The 20,762-nt window shown below is 49.1% G+C and overlaps 1 protein-coding gene across 2 annotated transcripts; it reads right to left on the bottom strand.

The window, feature by feature from the left end:
- Positions 1 to 3,092: 3,092 nt before the first annotated feature.
- Positions 3,093 to 16,369, bottom strand: Drg2 (developmentally regulated GTP binding protein 2). 2 transcript variants are annotated; one of them, XM_027427293.2, is made up of 13 exons: positions 16,211 to 16,369; positions 14,140 to 14,300; positions 11,867 to 11,956; positions 11,330 to 11,390; positions 10,559 to 10,649; positions 10,046 to 10,118; positions 9,835 to 9,925; positions 9,176 to 9,273; positions 8,737 to 8,813; positions 7,370 to 7,458; positions 6,762 to 6,820; positions 4,096 to 4,149; positions 3,093 to 3,769 (listed from the first exon to the last, which is right to left on the bottom strand). In XM_027427293.2, the coding sequence occupies exons 1-13, from the start codon at positions 16,272 to 16,274 to the stop codon at positions 3,683 to 3,685; spliced, it is 1,095 nt and encodes a 364-aa protein (XP_027283094.1). In that variant the 5' UTR covers positions 16,275 to 16,369; the 3' UTR covers positions 3,093 to 3,682. The 2 variants fall into 2 exon arrangements, with proteins under 2 accessions (XP_027283094.1, XP_035303757.1); XM_035447866.1 differs by lacking the exons at positions 3,093 to 3,769; positions 4,096 to 4,149; positions 6,762 to 6,820; ... (1 more) ...; positions 8,737 to 8,813; positions 9,176 to 9,273 and adding an exon at positions 9,280 to 9,434 and having other exon boundaries at positions 9,734 to 9,925.
- Between the last annotated feature and the right edge of the window lie 4,393 nt (positions 16,370 to 20,762).

The following is a 20,762-nucleotide window of genomic DNA, read 5'->3' as shown; positions in this document are numbered from 1 at the left end:
ATATATATATTTTTTTAATTTTTCAAGACAGGGTTTCTCTGTGTAACAGCCCTGGCTTCTGGAACTCCCTCTATAGACCAGGCTGGCCTTGAACTAAGATATCTGCCTGCCTCTGCCTCCCAAGTGCTGGGATTAAAGGCTTGTGCCATCACCACTGCCTGGTTAATTTTTTTTTTTTTTTTTTTTTTTTTTTTGCGTTTAACTTTTGGGGCTGGGGAGATGGCTCAGTGGATAAATGGTTGCTGTGCAAGCATAAGGACCCAAGTTGGGGATCTTCAGCACCCACATAGAAGCAGGGCACAGTGGCATATGTCTATAAATGGAGTTGGGGGGTTGGGGGAGCAGAAACAGGTAGGTTATTGCTACAGCCTGCTGGCCAGCCATTCTAAATGACACAGTGAGCTCCAGGCTCAATAATGGACCCTGCCTCAAGAAACAGGTGGAGAGTGATAGAAGACTCCTAAGACTCCCAGCTCAGCCTCTGAGATCCACATGCATGGGTGCAAGCATATGCAAATATACTATGTTACACACATACACAAAAGTGTAGCTTTTCTTTTTATCTGTTTGGGTGCCAGCCAAACTACTAACCCTGCTTGGCCATCCATTCCCTCTCTTTCTTTCTTTTTTTTTTTTTTTTTTTGAGACAGGGTCTCTCTATGTAGCTCAGGCTGTCCTGGAACTGGCTCTGTTGACCAGGCTGTCCTTGAACCCACAACGAAACTACCTGCCTCTGCTTCAAGGCATGCACTACCATGCCCAGCCTCATCCATTCTCTTTCTAAAGGCTCCCTGTTCATGCAGCTGCTTGCAGACCTTTGCAGTAAAGCACACCTGCTTTACTTGCAACTCAAACCGTGACTTTGTCTCATCCAGCAGTTACAGGTACCCAGCTGCTTACTCTCAAACTCCAACCAAATGGTCCTCAAACTTTCTCCTGAGTCTGTTTTATTTTATTTTTTCATTTCAAGACAGGATTTGTCTACATAGTCCTGGCTGTCCTAGAACTCGCTCTGGAGACCACCAGGCTGACCTCTAACGCACAGGAATCTGCCGGAGTGCTGGGATTAAAAGCATGTGCCACCACCACCTGGCCTGTTTTGAATTATTTTTATTTGTGAGGCTGCATACCTGAAAAAGGGACCCCAATATCCTGAGAACAATGAGGGAGGAGAGGCGGTGGAGGCTGCAGCCAGCTGTGTTGAGCCTGGTAAGGCCAAGAAAGCAAGAAAGCATGGATTGAATGCATGATTGTTTTGCAACACGTGGCATCAGGAGCTGTTTGGTGGAGACACTGATGGGTGAAGGAACTGTGCCTGCGAAAGTAAGTCACAAAAGAGAGGTGGACAAAGATAGCTTGGGCACTTAACTTTCTAGATAAAGGGACACAGGGTAAAGGACAGTTGGGAACACAGCCAACATGAGCCTTTGGAAGCTAGGAGAGGCCTAAGAAAAGCAGCCCCACTCATGATGACCTGGGCCTTGGGTCTCTAGGATTTTGAGAGAATTTTCTCATTGGCATTTTGTCATGTTAATCCTAGCTAAAACAGATTAGATAGCAAATCAACTGTTATCTATCTATCTATCTATCTATCTATCTATCTATCTATCTATCTATCTATCTATCTAATCTATCTGTAGGCCCTGACCACGGACTCCTCTACCCTGGAGAGGGGGTGCAGGTGGATGTGGGTTATTAGGGAGGTATTTCAAATTGGGACATTGAGGTAAGAGAGACAAGGAGTGAGGACTAGGGCAGTGAGGGGATACCTCATTCCTTAGAAGATCAGATGAGCCTGGGGTTTCTGTTGAAGGATGGCTGGAATGACAGCTAGCAGAAGGGATCAGGGTGGTTGGTCCCACCCAAAAGGCATAATGAGCAGCCATGTCACCTTATTCTAGGTGTACATAGGTGGGCACTCCTTACACTTGGAGGCTTAGACTGTAGGACCAGAATGGCTTGAGCCACACAGCCCAGGACAGGACAGATGGGGAGGGAGGAACACCTGACATATAAACATACAGTAGTCCAGGAATCAAGCCAGATTCAAGTCAGAACTGTCCTCGATCCAAGCTTCCCACCTTTCCTACACCCACGCTGGAATAGAACAGGCCTGGACTTGGTTTCTACCCAGTGAGCTCATGGCCTGAGGATCCTCTCGCAGGATGGAGGCTTTCCCACAGTTGAGTAGGGAACACCACTGCCCTTGGACCCTTGGGGAAAGGAGACAAGCAAATAGCTGCATCTTTACCTGTCCTGGTGTGCCGCTGTTGCCAAGGAGTCACACAGGCACAATGCCCATCTCACAGAAGACAGTGAAGCTCAGGGTAGCCAGGGAGTCCAGGCCAAGGCAGCCCTTCTGCCATCCCTTCTCTGCAATATCAGGCGCTAGTGGCAGAACCCCAAGGACCCAGAATTCCTTACCTGGGGTCCCCTGGCTGGCTCCCAACCTGCATGCTGTTTATTGGGGGTCCTATGTCTGTCTCCACAGGGCTGGATAGAGAGGCTCAGGCTGCCCCATTGACTGCCTGGGCCCAATGTATATTTAATGACATCTATTATTCTTGGTTTGTCTCTGGAAAGCGTGAGCAGCTGACAGGGAGCAGAACAGTCAGGAGAGCAGCAGGCTGGCTCCACATGCTACTCTGGCTCCAGTCTTAGAACATTCTTCCTTCTTGGTGACCACACAGAAATTGTGCAACGCATCCCAAAGCCCCACTTCTCAGGCAGCCAAGAGCACTTGTTTTATGCTGTCCAGGAAGAGGCACAGTACCTAGCCAGTACCAGTAGACCCTCCATCTTGGCTTGAGTATCAGCTACTCTGTACTCAGAGATGCCTTTTTGCTATTCCAACAGTCTCAAGAGCTTCCTAAGGGTGTTATCTACCCTCAGCCGCGCCTGGCATCTAGAGGAGCCATGGGGGCACCCATAGCCTCTGGACAGTCTTCCTGGGCTGGGCAGAGTCTGCCTTCTTCTGGTCACCCAGACCCAGGCCAGTTTCTCACAGGCCCAAGCTATACCCACTTCCCACTCAAGGTCAGGTCCCCTGCTGCCCCACCCTCACTGAGCCAAGCAACAGGAACACAAGCTGCCCTGGTCTGGGCAGGAATCACTTCCCATTCTTTTATTTCAGAAAGGAAGGCCCAGATAGGTGCTCAGAAGGAAACAAAGCCAGATTCACAGGCCCCATCCAGGCAGGCGGGGCTGCTTTGGGAGGGGCTCCAAGGGGGAGGCACTTTAGGACACTTTGGCTGGGCCCTGGCTTCCACGAGGGACAGCCCTGTGTTGGGAGGACCTGTGGGAGGTTTCATCCTGAGGCCGCTAAGTGCTAGAGCTGCTGTCAGGACTCTCGGCCTTGGGGACCCAGGCAGGCCTACCCTGAGCCTGGCTCAGCTTGAGGTCTGGCTGGGAGAATGTGGGTTATTAGCTCCTTGAGAGCCCACATGGGCACAGGACATGGACACAGGCTGTAGGTTCCCTAGAAAGCCTATCACAATAGGCTTATAGGATATGTCCTCAGCAAAGCCCTGGTCCCCAGCCTCGCCTGTCCCAACACTGCTTACTGGAGAAGCTTATGAAACAGCTGACTCAAGAGTCCCTTCCTGGGGTATATACTTTTCCGGTTTGTGTGTCCCAGGGTGTCCAAGTCCCCAGGAGTCAAGTAAGCAGGCTGGTGGTATGACTATTTCTTCACAATCTGGATGACATCCTCATGTTCCATGGTGTGAGTCAGGCCTACCCTCTGCGGGCTGTACTTGGTGCTGGTACCCTGATGGAAGAGTGCAGAGGGGACATGTCAGTCTCTGGATGAATAAGGCAGCAGGAAAACAGCAGGATGTAGGGGGAGGGGGCGAATGCCAGGGAAAGTAGGGGCTCCTGTAGCACAAACCCTGTGGGCCTGGACAGTGAAGAATCCCATTTGGTCTTGGAAGCAGAGAGACCTACTTCCAACTCAGGTTACTTTTGGGGTAGGACAGACAGACAGACATGAGGGTCCCCATGCAGAAGGGCAGGGATGTTGTCAAGGATGCTGTGCTAAGCCTAACCCTGGGGCTGTTGGGCCTAGCCTCCCACCCAGCTTCTGCCCAGACTCACCCACACCAAGGCATACTTGAACTGGCTGGCCAGTGAGCGATGGATGCGATGGCACTAGGGGACAGGAAAGTCAGGGAGATGAGGCCCTGTGACTGGGCCAGAGCTTGGCTGTACACAAAGCTGGGGCTTGTGTTGAGCAACCACAGGCCCCACAAGCATGAACCCTAGCTCCACCCCACCCACGCCCAGCTCTAAGTGGGTTTGAAATCACACCCAGGGACATTTCTGCAGGTAGTAGCCCTCTGCCTATCTCTCCTGGACAACTAGACAAATGCTCCCTTACAAAAGGTCAGGAAGGCTTTCAGAATACCCACTGAGCATTCGAGTCCTAACTGATTGGTCACTGACTTTCAAGCCTCCTGACTCCAGCTGTGACCTAATAGCATCTTGCATACCACGTCCCATTCCTCTCCTGGGCCCAGTCTAGATCCCTCAGTGCTATTGAGTAAGATGAAGGCCACAGAAAGACCCTTGAGAGGCAACTGGCAATTGCCCCAGAATATGGACCCCTGGTTGCCATGGGGAGACAACAGTGGAGCACAGCGGAGGCGGCTGTGAATGGACTACACAATGTCATTCCTCTCCCCATATGTTCATAAATCTTACAGGCCCAGGCCTGCAAGAGCAGAGAATGAACACTGTGGGCCTAGAGGTCAGCTCTGGCCTACAAATGAGTTTTAAAGCTCAGTTTGGTTTGCTCATCATTAAAAAAAAAAAAAAAAAAAGAAAAGAAAAGAAAAAAGAAAAACGAATGCCACCGGCACTCTAAAAGCATAGTTCTATCACCCCTCATATGCACTGGAAACCCTGACAGCCAGCGCTCCTCCTCTGCCATTTGTCACAAGCGCTGCTATGCTGTGTCTGACAGAGAGGACACTTCCAGCAGGCCTGTTTACCACAGGTTCACCAGGTACTTCCCTGTAATCCTTTAAGAAAAATGTGTGGCCGGCTAGTTGTGGCACACACCTTTAATTCCAGCACTTGGGAGGCAGAGGCAGGTGGATCTCTGTGACTTTGAGGCCAGCCTGGTCTACAGAACAAGTTCCAGGACAGCCAAACCATATAGAGAAACCCTGTCTCAAAAAAAAAAAAAAAAAAAAAAAAAAAAAAAATCAAGTGTACCAGAAATGGAAAGGGCACTCCTCAGTCTTTTGCTTCAGGCTGCTTGCCTCTCATGGACAAGGCCATCAGTGCTCACCTGCAGGGCCAGGGTAGGTGTATCACAAAGGCCCTAGGTGTCTGTCATCCCCAGAAGAGGCACCAAACAAAGAGTTGGGAGTGCTGGCTGGCTCTTCTGGTCTCAGCCAGCATCCAATGCATGCCTCAGGGTAGGGGCAGGCCTCTTCCTCACAGGGAAGACTTCTCTGGGACAAAGTCCAGACTCTGAGCAAAGGCCAAAGATCTCTCTCTCACCCCACTGGCCTTTTCTCCTTTGAGTGCTGGAGGCCTGTGCCTTTGTTCCTGGGCCTTCACATCTGCTTTTCCTGACAGACACCATACCCTTCTCTTGCAGGCCCGTTCCTCCTACCATACATGGTGAGAGCAGATTTACTCTAGAGGATCAGCTTGATCCAAAGCAGAGCACGCTCTTCCAGAAGGGCCAGTGCCTGTGTTTAGAGCTCCCAGCAGGGGGCACTACAACCACAGCTCCAGAAGAGACTGGAGCAAGACATCTCAACCCTCCTCAGCCCATGACTATGAAACCTGGGCCCAGAAGAAGATGTGACTAGCCTGGCTGTGTGTCCAAGTGCCACAAGGCTGGTACCCTGCCAGCTCAGGCTAGTCTTGCCAAATGAAAGGCTGTATGAGAGTGGATATGGGCTTGTCTACCAATGTCTTTATGAGGGAATGCAGGAATGGCTGGTTCCTGGCCTCCAGAGACCAGATCCTGAGAAAAAAACAGGGCTAAAGGAAAACAAAACCCAAGGAAAAAACTCAGGTTGTATGGCTGAAGCTACTTAGGGTGTGTGTCAGGGAAAGGCACCTAAACCTAGAACTCCTTGCCTGTGATGTTCCTTCCAAGTCTGTACTCAGTCTTAGTTTGGACTCCAGGGCAACTCAGCCCATGCCCTCCAAACTTCTTCCTGAACTACATGTGAGCATGCCACAGCCCATGACCCACACACAACTGCTGAGCTCTGGGGACAGGGGCTTGACATCTGCTAATCTCTGGTAAGAACGGGGCTACCATCTTTGGTGTTGATGTTCAATGATTTTATGCTAGGGCAGGAAGCAGCTAGGCCCCAGGAGGTGGCAGCTCTGAGCAATGGCTCTGCTACCAGGTGGGAGGGAAGAAACTGGTTGAAGGGCTGGCCTTTCCTAGGCTTAGCTCTATATACACTGGAGAAATTGGAATATGAATAGCAAGAGTAAAGGGTGACATCCTCTCCACTGACAACCAAAACCACCCTGCAGCATTGGATGCAGAGACAATGGCACCTTCCAGGCCAGCTGAGCCTTATGTGATCTTAGCCACCCTGCAGTAGTTATGCCACCTTATAAGACAGGTGGCCCCTGTCTCCCATGGCCCATCTTACTGGAGGAACCTATCTCAGCCTAATAACCAGGCAAGGCAAGGCTGCCTTACCCATCTCTCCCTACTCTGGCTGGAACGGACAGCACCAGGGGCCTCATTATTCTGTCCATTCAGGTAGGCTTCAACTTACCACGTGTTCAACAGAGGCCCCTTTCCGGAGAATGATGGCATCTGTGAAGTCTGGTCTCTCTGTAGGGAGATAGAGGCATGTCAACCAGTCTTTGCCTGTGCTGGACTGGGCTTCCTTTATAATGTGGCACTGGCTACAGAGACCCTTTCCAACTCCCAAGCCCTAGTCTTGCTCCTTGCTATTTGACACACCTTCAGCATGGAACTTTGTGCTATGTCACTCTATCACCTATTACAGAACCTAGAGAGGAGCCATCGGAGTAGGTGGGATGGGTGAATGGGTAGAGTGGGTAGATGCGGAAGCCTAGCTGGGTTGTAAGGGCAGGGTTACCACAAACTGCCCCAAGTTCAGGGAACCTGGGCCATGTGAGCATATGTGTACCAGGGATGAAGGCAGAGTAAAGAACCTAACAAGGGGCCTACTACTGTGGAGGGAAAGCAAAAAAACAAGACTGCTGCCAAGCTCCTCTGCTTGGAGAGAAGAGCAGGGCTTGCTCTAACAGACAAACTGGCATGGAGATCTCTGGGTGGCACAAACAGGATGGTAGCCTTGGGAAAGTTGGGGGAGGCTCAGTCACTCAAGGCAGTGAGCTGCCTTCCTCAACTCACGTCCTCTCTTCTTGGTGTAAATGCAGGTGAGGGCCAGGTACTCCCAAAGCATTTCCAGCAAGTAGTCCAGGTTCAGCTTCATGCCGCAGCTGCAAGGAAGGCAGTGTCAGGCAGGCAGGGCCCCAAGGCTCAGAGGCCACAGTCTCTACTGTTGGAGAGTACTGCCAAGGCCAGTGTGGCCCTGCCATCACTGCTAGGAACAAGCTGGTTATCATGATGGCAGCTGTGCCTTTGGTTACCTGGCATCATAACTAACAGAGCTCAGCACCTTCCCTGCCCCACCTCAGTTTTGTGTTAAAGGGAATCCATGGTATCTGTTATAGGGACAGATTGTATTGGGACTGTGGGCATGCTTCCTAAAAGAAAGGCACCCTTCCCTAAAGAAAACAGATGGGTTGCCAAAGGCCCAGGACCACTCATAGGCATTTCAGAATACAGAAGGGAGAACCCAGGTTTTGGACTAGCCAGGCCCACGTGGTCCTGAATGCTGTGCAAAGTATAATCTGGGAGAGGTGTCCACCTCCCATACCAAAGATGAGTATGTCCTAGGCAGCTAAAGTATCCGGGAAGCAGCAGGAGGGATGCTGCCCTCTGCAGTAGCTACAGGGTTTAGGAGGCAACCCTCAGCCATCACCTGCTCCCACAAGTCAGGCCCTTGGGGAGCCATCAGAACACTTGGTTTGATCAAGGAAGGCAAAGGAGCAGAGGACTTAGTATAACCCCCTAAGAAGGAGTCCCTTTCATGGTGGCATTGGGAAAAGAGCCAGTGACTGTTAGCCAGAACCTGTGGCCCATTCAATAAAGGAGGGCAGGAAATGATGGCTAAGGTGGACTTAATCCATCCAGAGTTTAGCTTTCTTACAGCACACATCTCCCAAGGTGCCAACACAGGTGGTCATGGCCAGCTTTCTGGGAACTGTACTCACTACAAAGCTTTACAACCCATTAGCTTTGGTACTGTTTTTCAAGCAGAGCCTGCCAGACATGACAGAATATTGTCCCCAGCCATCATGGGAGCCCTTCCTACAATTTCTAGGCTTTGAACTCTCCCTTGGGAGGAGATGCTAGGTTATGTGGACTCACGCGAACTAGAGGGTCCAGCTCTCTTCAAAGCTGAGGTGGCCAGTCAGTGGGCCTATCTCCAGTAACTAGAACACTCAGAAAGGAAGAGGCATGTGGTGCATGCCTTCAATCCCTGCACCAGGGAGTCAGAGGCAGGAAGATCTCTGTGAGTTTAAGACCAGCCTAGTCTACACAGTGAGCTCCAAAACATTCAGGGCTACACAGAAACTGTTTCAAGATAAACAAACAAGCAACCAATACTCAGAAAGAAAGGAAAGACGAATGACAGGAAGCCATTTCCTTACCTGATAACTACACTGTTGGGCTTCCGGGCTAGACGGTCTACTTCTTCCATCGAGATCTGGTCAATTTTGTTATACACCTGAGATTGGATAGTTGGAGGTAGGCAGTGGAGGAGCAGTCAGGCCAGGGACAGGGCCTCAAATGTTAACACCTGCCCATGGGCCCACTCTCCTCAATGCCTCTGGCTGGAGGAGACACCTCCCCAACTAAAGGGAAGGGCTAGGTGGGCTGGAACCCTGGTTCTAAGCACTCCATGCCTCTAAGACTCACTCCAGCAGCCACTAAGGCAGGGGAGATGGGCTCTCAGCTTCTCTCAGCAGACTACTGAGGTGTGAGGTAGGTGGGTGGGAGCAGTGGCAAGAGATGCCCTCGAGGAAAAGCCATGTGGCTAGGTCAGGGTGTCCCTTCCTCACAGGCAGCCTAGGCCACCAAACTACTTACATACAGGCAGGGCATATACACCCGGTTGCCCACAATCACATCAATGAATTCATCTGGAGAGCAGTCTTCTCGGAAGAGTACTTCGGCGTTGAAGATCTCTGAGTAGCTCAGATTAAGGGCAAGCTGTGCACTGGCGTCCCCATGTGTCTTTTAGTGGGGACCAAGCAGTAAGATGTACTGGCCAAAGGGACCTGGTCACAATCTGCTTGTGAAGTTCTATAAGCTCTGAAAGCTTGAGGAACCCTCTCATTTCTATTCCCTAAACCACAAAATATGAAAAACAAATCAACAGATGACTTCAACTTCGGCTGTCTGGTAGTGAAATAGTCCCCAGAAGCCCAGGCTACTGTCCAGGAGCACCATGGGAAAGCTGGTGGTACCAGCCGGCCACTGCTTGGTCTGACTCATTGGTATCTCTTGCCTCAGGAGCCCTGGCCCACTCTCTTGCACCCACTAACAGGTGAATACATAACCCTGCTTCTTCTCCAACCCAGAGACCCCCAGTTCTCAGGACAGTTTCCCAGAGCATTGTCTTTCTTCTAGATGTCACCTGGTCACCTGAACATCCAATGAAGAGTCGGGAAGCCAACTGCCAACTGTGTGGCTGAGCCTGAGCCCTAACCACTGCCCCCAGGCTCGGAGGACCCCTGGAAGGATACTGTACTCATGCAGGATGAGCTGGACCAGCTTCTCTGAGCACTGTGTCAGTGTGACCGTGGAGTTAAAGGAGATGCCACCACCTTTCTTGGGCTGAACAAGAGAGAGGCAGGGAAAGGAAAGTTACTGGTAAAGGGGCAGCAGCATCAGCTGTCCATACCCCTGTTGAGGGCCAGGCAGTTCCCAAGCTGCCCCTGGGTAGTGTGGACATACCTTGAAGTAGATGTTGGGCTTATGCTTGTTGAGGCGAATGCCCACAGACTCCAGCTCCTTTTCCAGCAGGGACCTAGGCAAAGCCTGAGCCTTCAGAAGCTGTTTCCAAGCAAGCCACACAGCTTCCCCATGGCTCACGCAGCACTGCTTGCATAGAAAGAAGCCAGCTCCCTCCCTTAGCCCCTTCCCTAGCAACCCAACAGCCCAAAGTTGTGGTGTAGCTTCTAAAGTAGAGGCTAGACTGTGCTTTCATGGGTGCCTGGAGGAGGGTGAGGAGCCCCCAGGGCCCTATTATTAGAGGCAGGCTGGTGTGCCCTTCTGACAGCAGGAGTGGGTGATAACCAAGGCTGGATTGTGTCCCTTGTACCCGAGCCTAAGATCCCCAACCCTAGCTGGACAGCAGAAGAGAGGACATCTAGACCTGATGGTGCTACATTAGATACAGAACTCTTGAGCCAGAGACACAAGGGACTGTCACTGGCCCTGTGGGTTCCCCTGCCTTGGTGCACAGACCTCTGAACATCTCCCTTGGTGGCATCCAGCATCATGACGACGACATCAGCTGTGCGTGCTACAGCAATCACCTGCCGGCCACGGCCTCTCCCTGGACAGGTAGAGAGAAGGGTATACCTCAATAAGGGAAGAGGTAGACAATGTGATTATGCAGCCTGAAACACCTTAGACTCCAGCCCCCCCCCCCCCCTCATTATTCCTGTCATAGTCTACCCTGTGCTATGATTTTCCTGGCATTTGGGGAGAACCCATGAACCATTTATTCATCGAAGCTGGTTTTATTTATTTATGTTCTTTGAGACAGGATTCACTTATGTAGCCTAGTCTGGTCTTGAGCTCATCATCTTCATGCCTCAGCCTCCTGAGTGCTGGGAATACAGGTGTGTACCACCTTAGCCCAGCTAAGGCAGTTCTAGAAGTCACCACCTTAAGTGGAATAACAGGAGGATAATGGCTTTCCTCTACTTCCTGCAGTAGTCCCAGCCAGGCTTCATGAACACTTGTTCATTTACTCCTTAACACAGCTGTGAATTTGGTGTGACTATGCCCATTTTAAAGATAAGGAGACTATGGCTTGGCTCACATACATTCAACCACTGGACCACGATCATAAAATGAATATGGTGCCAGCATCTGAATTGTAGCCTGTCATGTCCGGAAAGCAAGGGTACCAGGACTAGGGACCCAAAGGTCATCTCCATGACACCCCTCCATTTCAACACTCAGTGCCAGAGCTCCAATCCGCCTCCCAACTGCCTGCCCCGCTCCCACCTTGTGCTGCTCCTTCAATGATTCCAGGAAGGTCCAAGAGCTGGATGTTGGCACCTTTGTACTGGAAAGCAGAAGAGAAGGGTGAGGCAAGCCTGGGCCACTGTGACCAAGTTCTGGGCCTCATCACCTCAGCCTGGTATAGACCACCACCTAAGAGCTGGAGCTGCCTGTGAAGGCCCATGGAACACATTGCTGAGTAATCAATAAATCATGTGAAGACACAAGGCTCCAACACCTGCTACCCATGCAAGCGAGGCCTGAAGGTTGAACCAACCAGTCAGCAATCAGGGACCAGAGCTGGACACGTAGTGGGCAGAGAACAGAGCAGCACCAGACAGAGCTGCCATATATGAGCCAGATCTACTGGGACAAGCTAGAGTTCTGGGCCAGCCAGGAACTTCTCAGGTCCCAAGAAGAGTCAGTACTGCAGGGTGTCCCCACACAGGGCAGCTCCCTCAGACGCTCACACAATGAGAACTTCACAAGTGCAAACACAAACACACCTCTTTTAGCTAGGGCCCAGCACACTCCACTTACTTCAATGACCCCAGGGATGCACGTCAGGGTGGTGAACTCATAGGATGCAGCTTCGCTGGCTGTAGAGGTCATCAGACTCAAGAAGGTGGACTAGGAGAAAAAGAAGCCTGCTGCCCTAACGAGTCTTAACTCAGACTCCTGGGCAAGTCCCCGTAGGACGAATGCTGCCTGGGTAGACAGAGATCCTTGACCTTAGCCTTGAGTGAGTGTGAAGAATAACTGCTTAGAGGAGAGCATGGTCTATAGCCTTCAAACATGGACTGGCACCAGAGGCCATGCTCTTTGGAGGTCTCATGCCTGTCCCAGGTGAGGGACCTGGTTCCTAAGATCTCTCCAACTGCACCAGCCACCTTTCTCTGGCCCTACTGCCCTAGTGAAAAGCCACAATTCTACGCTTGCTGCTTCTCTGGGTGTGTAAAGGGAGTTCACATGGGCAGAGCAGCTGTTCTGAGAGCAGTGGCTGCTACCATACCTAGCAGTGACACTGGAGGTTAACTCTGGGTACATAACTGATCCTAGATCAGATGTGCCCCTTACAAGGGTGGTGTTATCTCCCCCAGGACTCAATAGGGACATGGCTTTCTTTCATAGATATACTAATTACAAAGGGGGAAAACAAAACAAACAAATTATGCCTGGTCCATGGCAAGCACTCAAGGGAGCGGTGGCTGTTGCTTATTCTCTTCTTTGGTGCACTGTTTGTGATAGATTTAGGAGCTGCCCAGCCCGTGGTGCAGACCAAGATAGTGCCTGCAGGCCTGTTTTTGAGCAGCCTCCTATGTCCATCTTTGTTCTGCTTTATTATCTGTATGCCAGTAGTCCTGCTAAAAAGTAAGTCAGCATCTTGGTTTTGGTTTCTACAACTATTTTCCCCCAAAAAGGAAGCAGGCCTCCTTGGAGAAACGGCAGATCCTAGACTAGGGCAGGAAGTAGATCAGATCAGGCAGGCCTCTGGAGCCAGGCTGGGCTGGAGGAACCAACTGTGGAAGCATGCTGAAGCAAACAGTTCCAAAGCTAGGACGTCATGTAAAATACCTAGGCAGCACTTAAAACAGCACTTCACCAAAATATCAAGATCATCAAATTGGACTGGCACTATGGCTCAGTGGCAGGTAGCTATCTCCAGCACTGAAGGGGTTTTTTAAAAAAGGCTAGAGAGGGAGTGGAGGCAGGGAATCCTGGGGTTGGGTCAGGAAGCCTAGCATACTTGGCAAGGTCCAGGCTAGTGAGAGGTCCTATCTTAAAAAACAAGGTGGGAAACCAGAGAAATGACATCTGACATTGTCTTAACCTCCACAGGTACAAGCACACATGTGTGCTCAAACACCCTCATGTACAAGTACCTATGCACTCATCAACATTTGTAAAATAAAACTAAAAACCAGGACCAAATATGGTGGGGCACAACTTGTGAGGCAAAGGCAGGAGGATCTCTGTGAATTTGAGGCCAGCCTGGTCTACAGAGCCAGTTCCCAGGACAGCTGGCTGAGACCCTGTTTCAAAACAACACACACACAAAGTAAAAATCAAAGTATGCTGAAGCCGCCTAGAATTAGGGAGACATGACAAGTGAATGTGATGGTGGAATCTAGGTTGGTAGGGAAAAATTAAGGAGACCTGAATCAAAGTATGGACACAATGACAACAGCTTGGTACTGATATGCCAGTTGTAACAAGGGTGCTGTCCTTATGTAACAATGTTACCAATAAAGAAACTGGTTGTATGCACTATGGGAACTCTCTGCAACAGCAACAACAACAAATACAAAAAATCCAAGATCATTCTAGTATTAAAAACATAATGGCTGAAAAAGTACCTGACAAGGCCACCAAGCCTGACAACCTAAGTTCTACTGTAAGAATGCTAAGGACATGGTGGATGGACAACATGGACTTTTAAGCTGCCCCCGACCTCCAATGTGGCATGTGCCCTCCCTCACCCTCAATAAATCTTAAAATGTACTAAAACCTCATCTATCTGGCCAATGGTGCTTTTAATCTTACTTCCCACATAAAATGTAAGTTAACATGGACACAACATTAAACTAAGCCACGTTCCAGAAGAAACTTTCTAGAAAGCTCCACAGTGACTCCATCACTTCACGTGTGCCATTGGCTGAGTTGGAAGGCCAACTGTTCCTGGTAAGGAGCGGGAAGAGTGGCCTCTCAGTCACGGTGACAGTGAGGAGAGGCACTGAGGGGAGATGAGGATGGTCATGTGGGTAAGTGACCCTTTATTGTTCTCCCCAAGGTCCATGTGGACCATCACTGACCTTACCCACAGAAGGAAAGCCAATCAGTGCCACTCGGGCATCGCCTGACTTCATGACATCGAATCCTTCTCCTTTAGAAGAGGCTGATTTGGATGGTTCCAGGAGCTGGGCCCGATACTTGGCCAGTTTTGCTTTCAGGAGGCCCAGGTGGTACTCGGTGGCTGGAGGATGTAAAGCAAAGTAGAAGTAAGAAATTAGAGCCGGGCGTTGGTGGCGCACGCCTTTAATCCCAGCACTCGGGAGTCAGAGGCAGGTGGATCTCTGTGAGTTCGAGGCCAGCCTGGTCTCCAGAGGGAGTGCCAGAATAGGCTACACAGAGAAACCCTGTCTTGAAAAACCAAAAACAAAAAACAAACAAAAAAAAGAAATTAGGCATGTGGACCCCCACAGAGCCAAGTGCTGAGAACATCAAGACCAAACAACAGCCACATCAAGGAGACCAGAAGAGCCACCCTCTGCTGCAAAGACCCCCTTGGTGTCTCTCATTGGGACCTCAGCACTCATGACAGTGGGAAAAGATCATGGGGTGAGCAGCGCTAATGGTAGCTGGGGCAAAGGAGAGGTTACAAGGCTGTTTCCTGCTCACTCTGATGCTTTAGTTTTTATTGGCAGCTGCCCAAAAGATTATGAGCCAATTCAGAGCATCCAGGAAGTTCCTGGATCCTTCATGACTTGTCGAATCCCAAAGACCCTAGAGAAAACCTAGCTCAGGCTTGAAGGCCTCAGACCTACCCTGCTTCCCTAAGGACACGGCATTTTCAGTGGTGCTAGAATTCCATGGATGCACCACTGTGTGCAGGAAAGGGACACTGTGGCACACACAAATTCACCATGCTGAGATGCACTTCTGAGGGAGTTCAGGAGGCCATATAGCCTCCCTGCATTAGTGGGTCCATCTCTGTATCTACAGGCAGAGATGTGGCTATCTTGTGCTTTGTTCTGATCTCCTGCATCCTGCCAGCATTCAGCATTTGTGAAGGGTCAAAAATACTTTTTCACTGTAAATGCCTTTCCTTTTCTTCCTCCTTTATAGGATTATTAGGGTATACTGTTTTCAAATTCTTGGGGGAAATGGGTTACATTATTGAGAACGAATTCTATTTCAGGTGTTACAAAATCTTCATAATAAAGGGGATATGGCTGAGACTGAGAACTAAGACCTCACCTGTTTTGCCTGCCTTCTTCCATTGTTCTCTGACCTTCTACTGCTCCCCAATACATTACAGAACTGAACAAACTGACCTCATCCTTGCCTCAGGACCTATGAACCTGTTGTTGCCTGAGTTTCAGTCAGATCAATTCCACCCTGCCATTACTGGCTGGCAAAGTCACTTAGCCTTGTGCATCAGTTTATTATCTGCAAAATAGGAATGATGGCAGTACTAATTCCTTTATCATATCTCTGCAAAGACTCAAAAAAAGCAGTCAAAAACACTGCTTGGCAATCCCACCTCCCTCTCTCCACTGATCTCCAACCCTTACAGTTCGAGGCTCAGATTTGATGCTTTCTTAATGCTGTATATATGGGATGGTTTACTTTAAATATTAAGTGCTCACTCTCTGGCAATTGCTTTGCACATATGAATTACAACAGAGCAGGGGTTACCCCTATCTAGAGATAAGAACATCGGGTCTCCAAAATTTTGAAGGCACGACCTTACAAGGTTTCATAGCAAGTACGAGGTGGACAAATTCTCTAGTCCCTATTTCCTCGACACTACCTCGCTGGCACCTGCCTGTCTGCCTGGGTGAGCCGTTTAGCGAGAGGTTTCCTTGCCCTTCTCAGCATGAAGGCCCAGCAGGTAGGAGCCCAGGGAAAAATCCCCAGCATTGCCTTTATGGGTCATGGGCTTATTGTGTGAGCTGAGATTTCCCTACTCCGTCCAGCATTGATTAGATCTGTCAAGAACCTGAAACCACATTGAGGAATGGCCTCAGTCCCGCCTCATGCACGCCTAGGCACTTTTCTGGCGTTCCTCCGGCCTCCGAAGTGGCTCCAGTTGCTCCCTCACTTTACAGACAAGGAAAACGAGGAGAATTAAAAGGGAGATCCCTCCGATCCCGCCCTCACCCTTGTTCTTCTGCGTCCGAGCGATCTCCTTCTCTATCTCCGAGATTTTTTCCAAGATCCCCATAGTTGCAGCTTCGGCGGAGATCCACGCTGCCTACCGCTTACAGAGCTGGGAACTGAAGTCTGACGCCGGAGGCAAAGCAGACAGAACCAGGAAGCGCACCGAGAACGGAGTCCTCCTGAGCGTCTGGTGCTGCGAGATTTGGAGTCCGGGCAGATCACGTGGAGAGCAGATACCATCCGTTCCCCTCTTGTGTAGGTGCAATGAGCCAGGACGCATGCGGGTCTAGACTTTGGCCCACTAGGGCCATACCCACTAGGACGAATTTGCAAAGCAGAGAGGGAAGCTCCAGTGAATCGTGAACTGGGACCCACTTTAGTCTTTGATAGTGACGGAAAAGACGTTAAAAGAGAGTTGGGGTCTAGCCTGCTGGGGTAGCCTGTAATCAATCCAAGCACTCAGGAGACCGGGGCAGGAAGATTGCTGCTAATTTGAGACCAGCTGGGTTGCACAGCAAGCATCAGTCTCAAATAGTAAAAAAGCAAGCAAGCAAGCAAAAAACAAAAACAAAGCCCACTAAACAAAAACCCCGAGCATTTATTGCCAGCCTTGGTTGGGGGTATTGTTTTTAGTTTTATTTAATTTTAAAATTAGATGTATTTCTTTAAGATTTTATTTGTATTTATTATGTATACAACATTCTGCTTCCATGTATATCAGCACACTAGAAGAGGGCACCAAATCTCATAATGGATGGTTGTGAGCCACCATGTGGTTTCTGGGAATTGAACTCAGGACCTCTGGAAGAGCAGCCGGTGCTCTTAACCTCTGAGCCATCTCTCCAGCCCTAGATGTATTCTTTTTATGTGTATTTTGCCTGCATGTATGTATGTACACCATGTGCATGCTTGGTGCCAGTGGAGGTCACAAGAGCAGATCCCCCCAGAACTATAGTTACAGATGATAGTGTAAGACCCTCAGAGGCTCAGGCCCCCAGGATCTTGGTCCAGGACAGCGGCCACCCCAATCACCATGTGGAGGCGAAAGCTTGATACAAACAGCACGAGGCTTTATTGTAGTTGTTTAATGAGCTAACCCCATGTTAGCTCGGGCCTCCCATGCATCCACCACGTGCAATGGCTAGGAAAGACACTTTGAAGCATCTGCCTGCAGAGATCTTATAGGGCAGCGTAAGGGGAGTATCTAGGGGTACGCACAGGCTCAGGATTGGTGTGCCTCCAGGCTTGGAGGGTTTGCCCTGTGTTGATTGGTCAACTGGTTGTTATGGCCCATAGGCCCTCCCAAGGTGGTTGCTATGCTCTGCACGGCATTGCTGTGCACTTGTCCGTAAAGCACACCCAGAGTCGTAAAGCATACTACCACCAGCTAACTTCTGATTGGTTCCTTGCCACGAGGCAGGCATCTGACCTCCTAGTGACCAAGACAAGGTCAGGCAAGTACGTGTTTGGCTGTTTAAGGCTGCCGAAATGGGGAGCTGGTCCCTTCAATAGTGAATAGCCATGTGGGTTCTGGTAATTGAACCAGTCCCCTTCAAGAAAGAGCAAAGTGCATGGGCTCACCATTCTCACTTGCACTGCATTTTCCAAATCAAAATTGCAATTGTGCAAAGTTTTCAAATCAAGGTGTACAGGCTAGTGAATGACAGTGCCAAGACCAAATGAAACTCTGGCTGTAAACTTTTGGGGGTCTACTGACCCCCAAAGTAATCTAGTAGAAGTGTATGATGCTTCTACCATAGATTTAAGTATGTACCATATTTAAGTGCCATAGATTTGCATGATGTTTGGGGTGGTATCAAAAGTGATGGAGCATTTTGGAAGCTGGGTTGGTTCATACAGATGAGGAGGCCTGAGAAGCCCAGGCCCAGGTCTCCAAGTCTCTTCTACCTCAAATATCCTTTTTTTAAAAAATAGCATACAGGGCTGGAGAGATGGCTCAGCAGTTAAGAGCACTGACTGTTCTTCCAGAGGTCCTGGGTTCAATTCCCAGCAACCACATGATGGCTCACAGCCACCTTGAGTGAGATCTGGTGCCCTCTGCTGGGCATGCAGGCAGAAGACTGTATACATAATAAATAAATAAGATCTTTTAAAAAATTAGCATACAGCTGGGCAGTGGTAGTGGTGCACGCCTTTAATCCCAGCACTTGGGAGGCAGAGGCAGGCGGATCTCTGTGAGTTCAAGACCATCCTGGTCTACAAGAGCTAGTTCCAAAGTCACAGAGAAACCCTGTCTCGGAAATCCCCCCTCTCAAAAAATTAGCATATAAAATAATGGGTTACATTATAACATTTAAAAAGATTTATTTTTATTTTTTGTGTGAGCATTTTGCCTGCATGTACATGTGTACCATATGCGTGTCTGGTGCCTGCAGAGGTCAGAAGATGGCATCAGATTTCCTGGAACTGGAGGAATGTGGTTGTGAGCCACCATATGGTCCTGAGTCAAACCAGGGTCCTATGCAAGTGCAATGCTCTTAACCACTGAGACCTTTCTCCAGTCTCGAAACATTTCCATTCATACAGCTGTGTCTTGCTCTTCTTTTTTTCCCTATTCCCACCCGTTTCTTCCAACTACTTCCTAATACAGCTGTTGGAATCTCCTACCACCACCTTGTGCCCACAGAAGTAAGCACACTTTTATTTTACAGTTGGGGAAAATGGCTCACTTTCCAAGAGTGTTAACGTATTCTTTGCTGTCTACTTTCATGCTGATCCTGTGGTCCTTAGGTTTTTTGTTTGTTTGTTTTGTTTTGTTTGTTTTGTTTTTTGAGACAGGTTTCCCTGTATTGCTTTGGACCCTGTCCTGGAACTTGCTTTGTAGACCACAGAGTTTGGCCTTGAACCCACAGAGATCCGCCTGCCTCTGCTTCCCTAGTGCTGGAATTAAAGGTGTGCGCCACCAACACCCAGCTTGTTTGTTTTGTTTTTGCTATTTGCTTGAGAATTGGGCCTACCTCAAGATCAAAGGAGAGGCAGCTAGCTTTTCTTTTGAAGATCTGAGTCCTTCAAACCCCAGCCTAGGAAGCCAGCCATGGTTCCTGCTGTCCATGCAGCTGTGGGATCTGTAGAAATGGGGTTGGTTTGCATAAGAAGAGGTCACTACTACTCTATGTAGATATTCAACTTGTCCATCAAAAGATAAGTCAGCAAGGTGAAAATCATTGGAGAAAACCACAGAGCTGATAAAGAATTAACATTCCGAATATAGTAAGGTCTACAACTCTACAACATCACAACCCTATTAAAAACTGGACCAAGGACTTAAACATTCTCCAAAGAAGAGGCAGGGGTGCAATGGCGTCTGCCAGTCAGCAGGGACAGTAAAATCTAACCAGTTGTGCCACTGGAGCTCCATGAGACAGTAAAATCTATACCTATGTGAGAAGCTACTTCTCATCCATTGAGTTGGCTGCTATGAAACACAAAATAGGAATCAAATAGACACTGATGTTGGTGTAGAAAAGTCGGGATAAAAACATCTAAAATGTTAAATTCTAATATTTAAATATGTATATACATACATACATTTATACATAAATGAGATAGGCTCTTAGATATATGTCCCAGACTATCTTCAAATTCAATATTCAGTGGAAGATAAACCTGAACTTGTGATCATTTTGCTTTTACCTCCCAAGTGCTGTGATTACCGGTGTTTCTACGCCTGGTTAACATGGTGCTGGGGGTCCATGTGTGTATGTTATCAATCAAGTCACACCCCAGTCTCATATAAAATACATTTTATTCAGCAAACACCTCTTTATATATGATTTTCAGAAAACCATCACCACCTCCAAATGAAAAACAAACCAAGGGCCCACTTGTAGGTTACCTTCAGCTCAGAGACATCATCTTCATTTTTGTTCCCTATGTGGCAGAGTCACAAATTACCCATCATCATAGGCTTAGCTTTCTCTCCCCAGCACAATAACTGCTCTTTGCTATTACCCTTCTATTGCTCTCAACAGGGTCAGAAGTCTTTGATTTTCTAGAATCAGCTTCTGTAATGCCAGCCTGCCCCTCCCCTCTCTACTCCCCACTTTTACCGATTCTTCCTCCTAATCAATGAGTTTTTAATGTCTGGCAATCTTGGAGCTTAATTCCTAGTCACCCATGATTCTTTAGTGATTTTGTTCTATCTCACTGGTTTTAGTGTCCCATATGGGTACTGACAGACACCATAGTTTTCTCCTGTCTAAGTATTTAACATGGGCTCTGGGGGCTCAAGGAAAGCTATTCCCACCCACCCCTCAGACAGGGTTTCTCTGTGTAGCCCTGGCTGTCCTGGAATTTACTCTGTAAATTCTCAAACTTACAGATCCCTGCAGGGTTCTGGGATTTTTTTTTTCCCGAGACAGGGTTTCTCCGTGGCTTTGGAGGCTGTCCTGGAACTAGCTCTTGTAGACCACGCTGGTCTCGAACTCACAGAGATCCACCTGTCTCTGCCTGCCGAGTGCGCCACCAATGCCCGGCCAGAGTGCTGGGATTAAAGGTGTGTGCCACCATTGCCCTGCTTGTTACTTTTTCA

The sequence above is a fragment of the Cricetulus griseus genome, chromosome 7 (genome assembly GCF_003668045.3).
Source record: "Cricetulus griseus strain 17A/GY chromosome 7, alternate assembly CriGri-PICRH-1.0, whole genome shotgun sequence".
NCBI lineage: Eukaryota > Metazoa > Chordata > Mammalia > Rodentia > Cricetidae > Cricetulus > Cricetulus griseus.
The sequence above is the reverse complement of the archived record's forward strand: the minus strand, read 5'-3'. Positions and strand labels throughout refer to the sequence as shown.

Excerpts from the sequence above, each read along its gene's own strand:
- Drg2 (XM_027427293.2), bottom strand. The coding sequence starts at position 16,274 with ATGGGGATCTTGGAAAAAATCTCGGAGATAGAGAAGGAGATCGCTCGG. Across the intron at positions 9,926-10,045 it reads AGCCCAACATCTACTTCAAG|CCCAAGAAAGGTGGTGGCAT; the intron begins GTATGTCCACAC and ends TCTCTTGTTCAG. Across the intron at positions 6,821-7,369 it reads TTACACCAAGAAGAGAGGAC|AGAGACCAGACTTCACAGAT; the intron begins GTGAGTTGAGGA and ends ATCTCCCTACAG.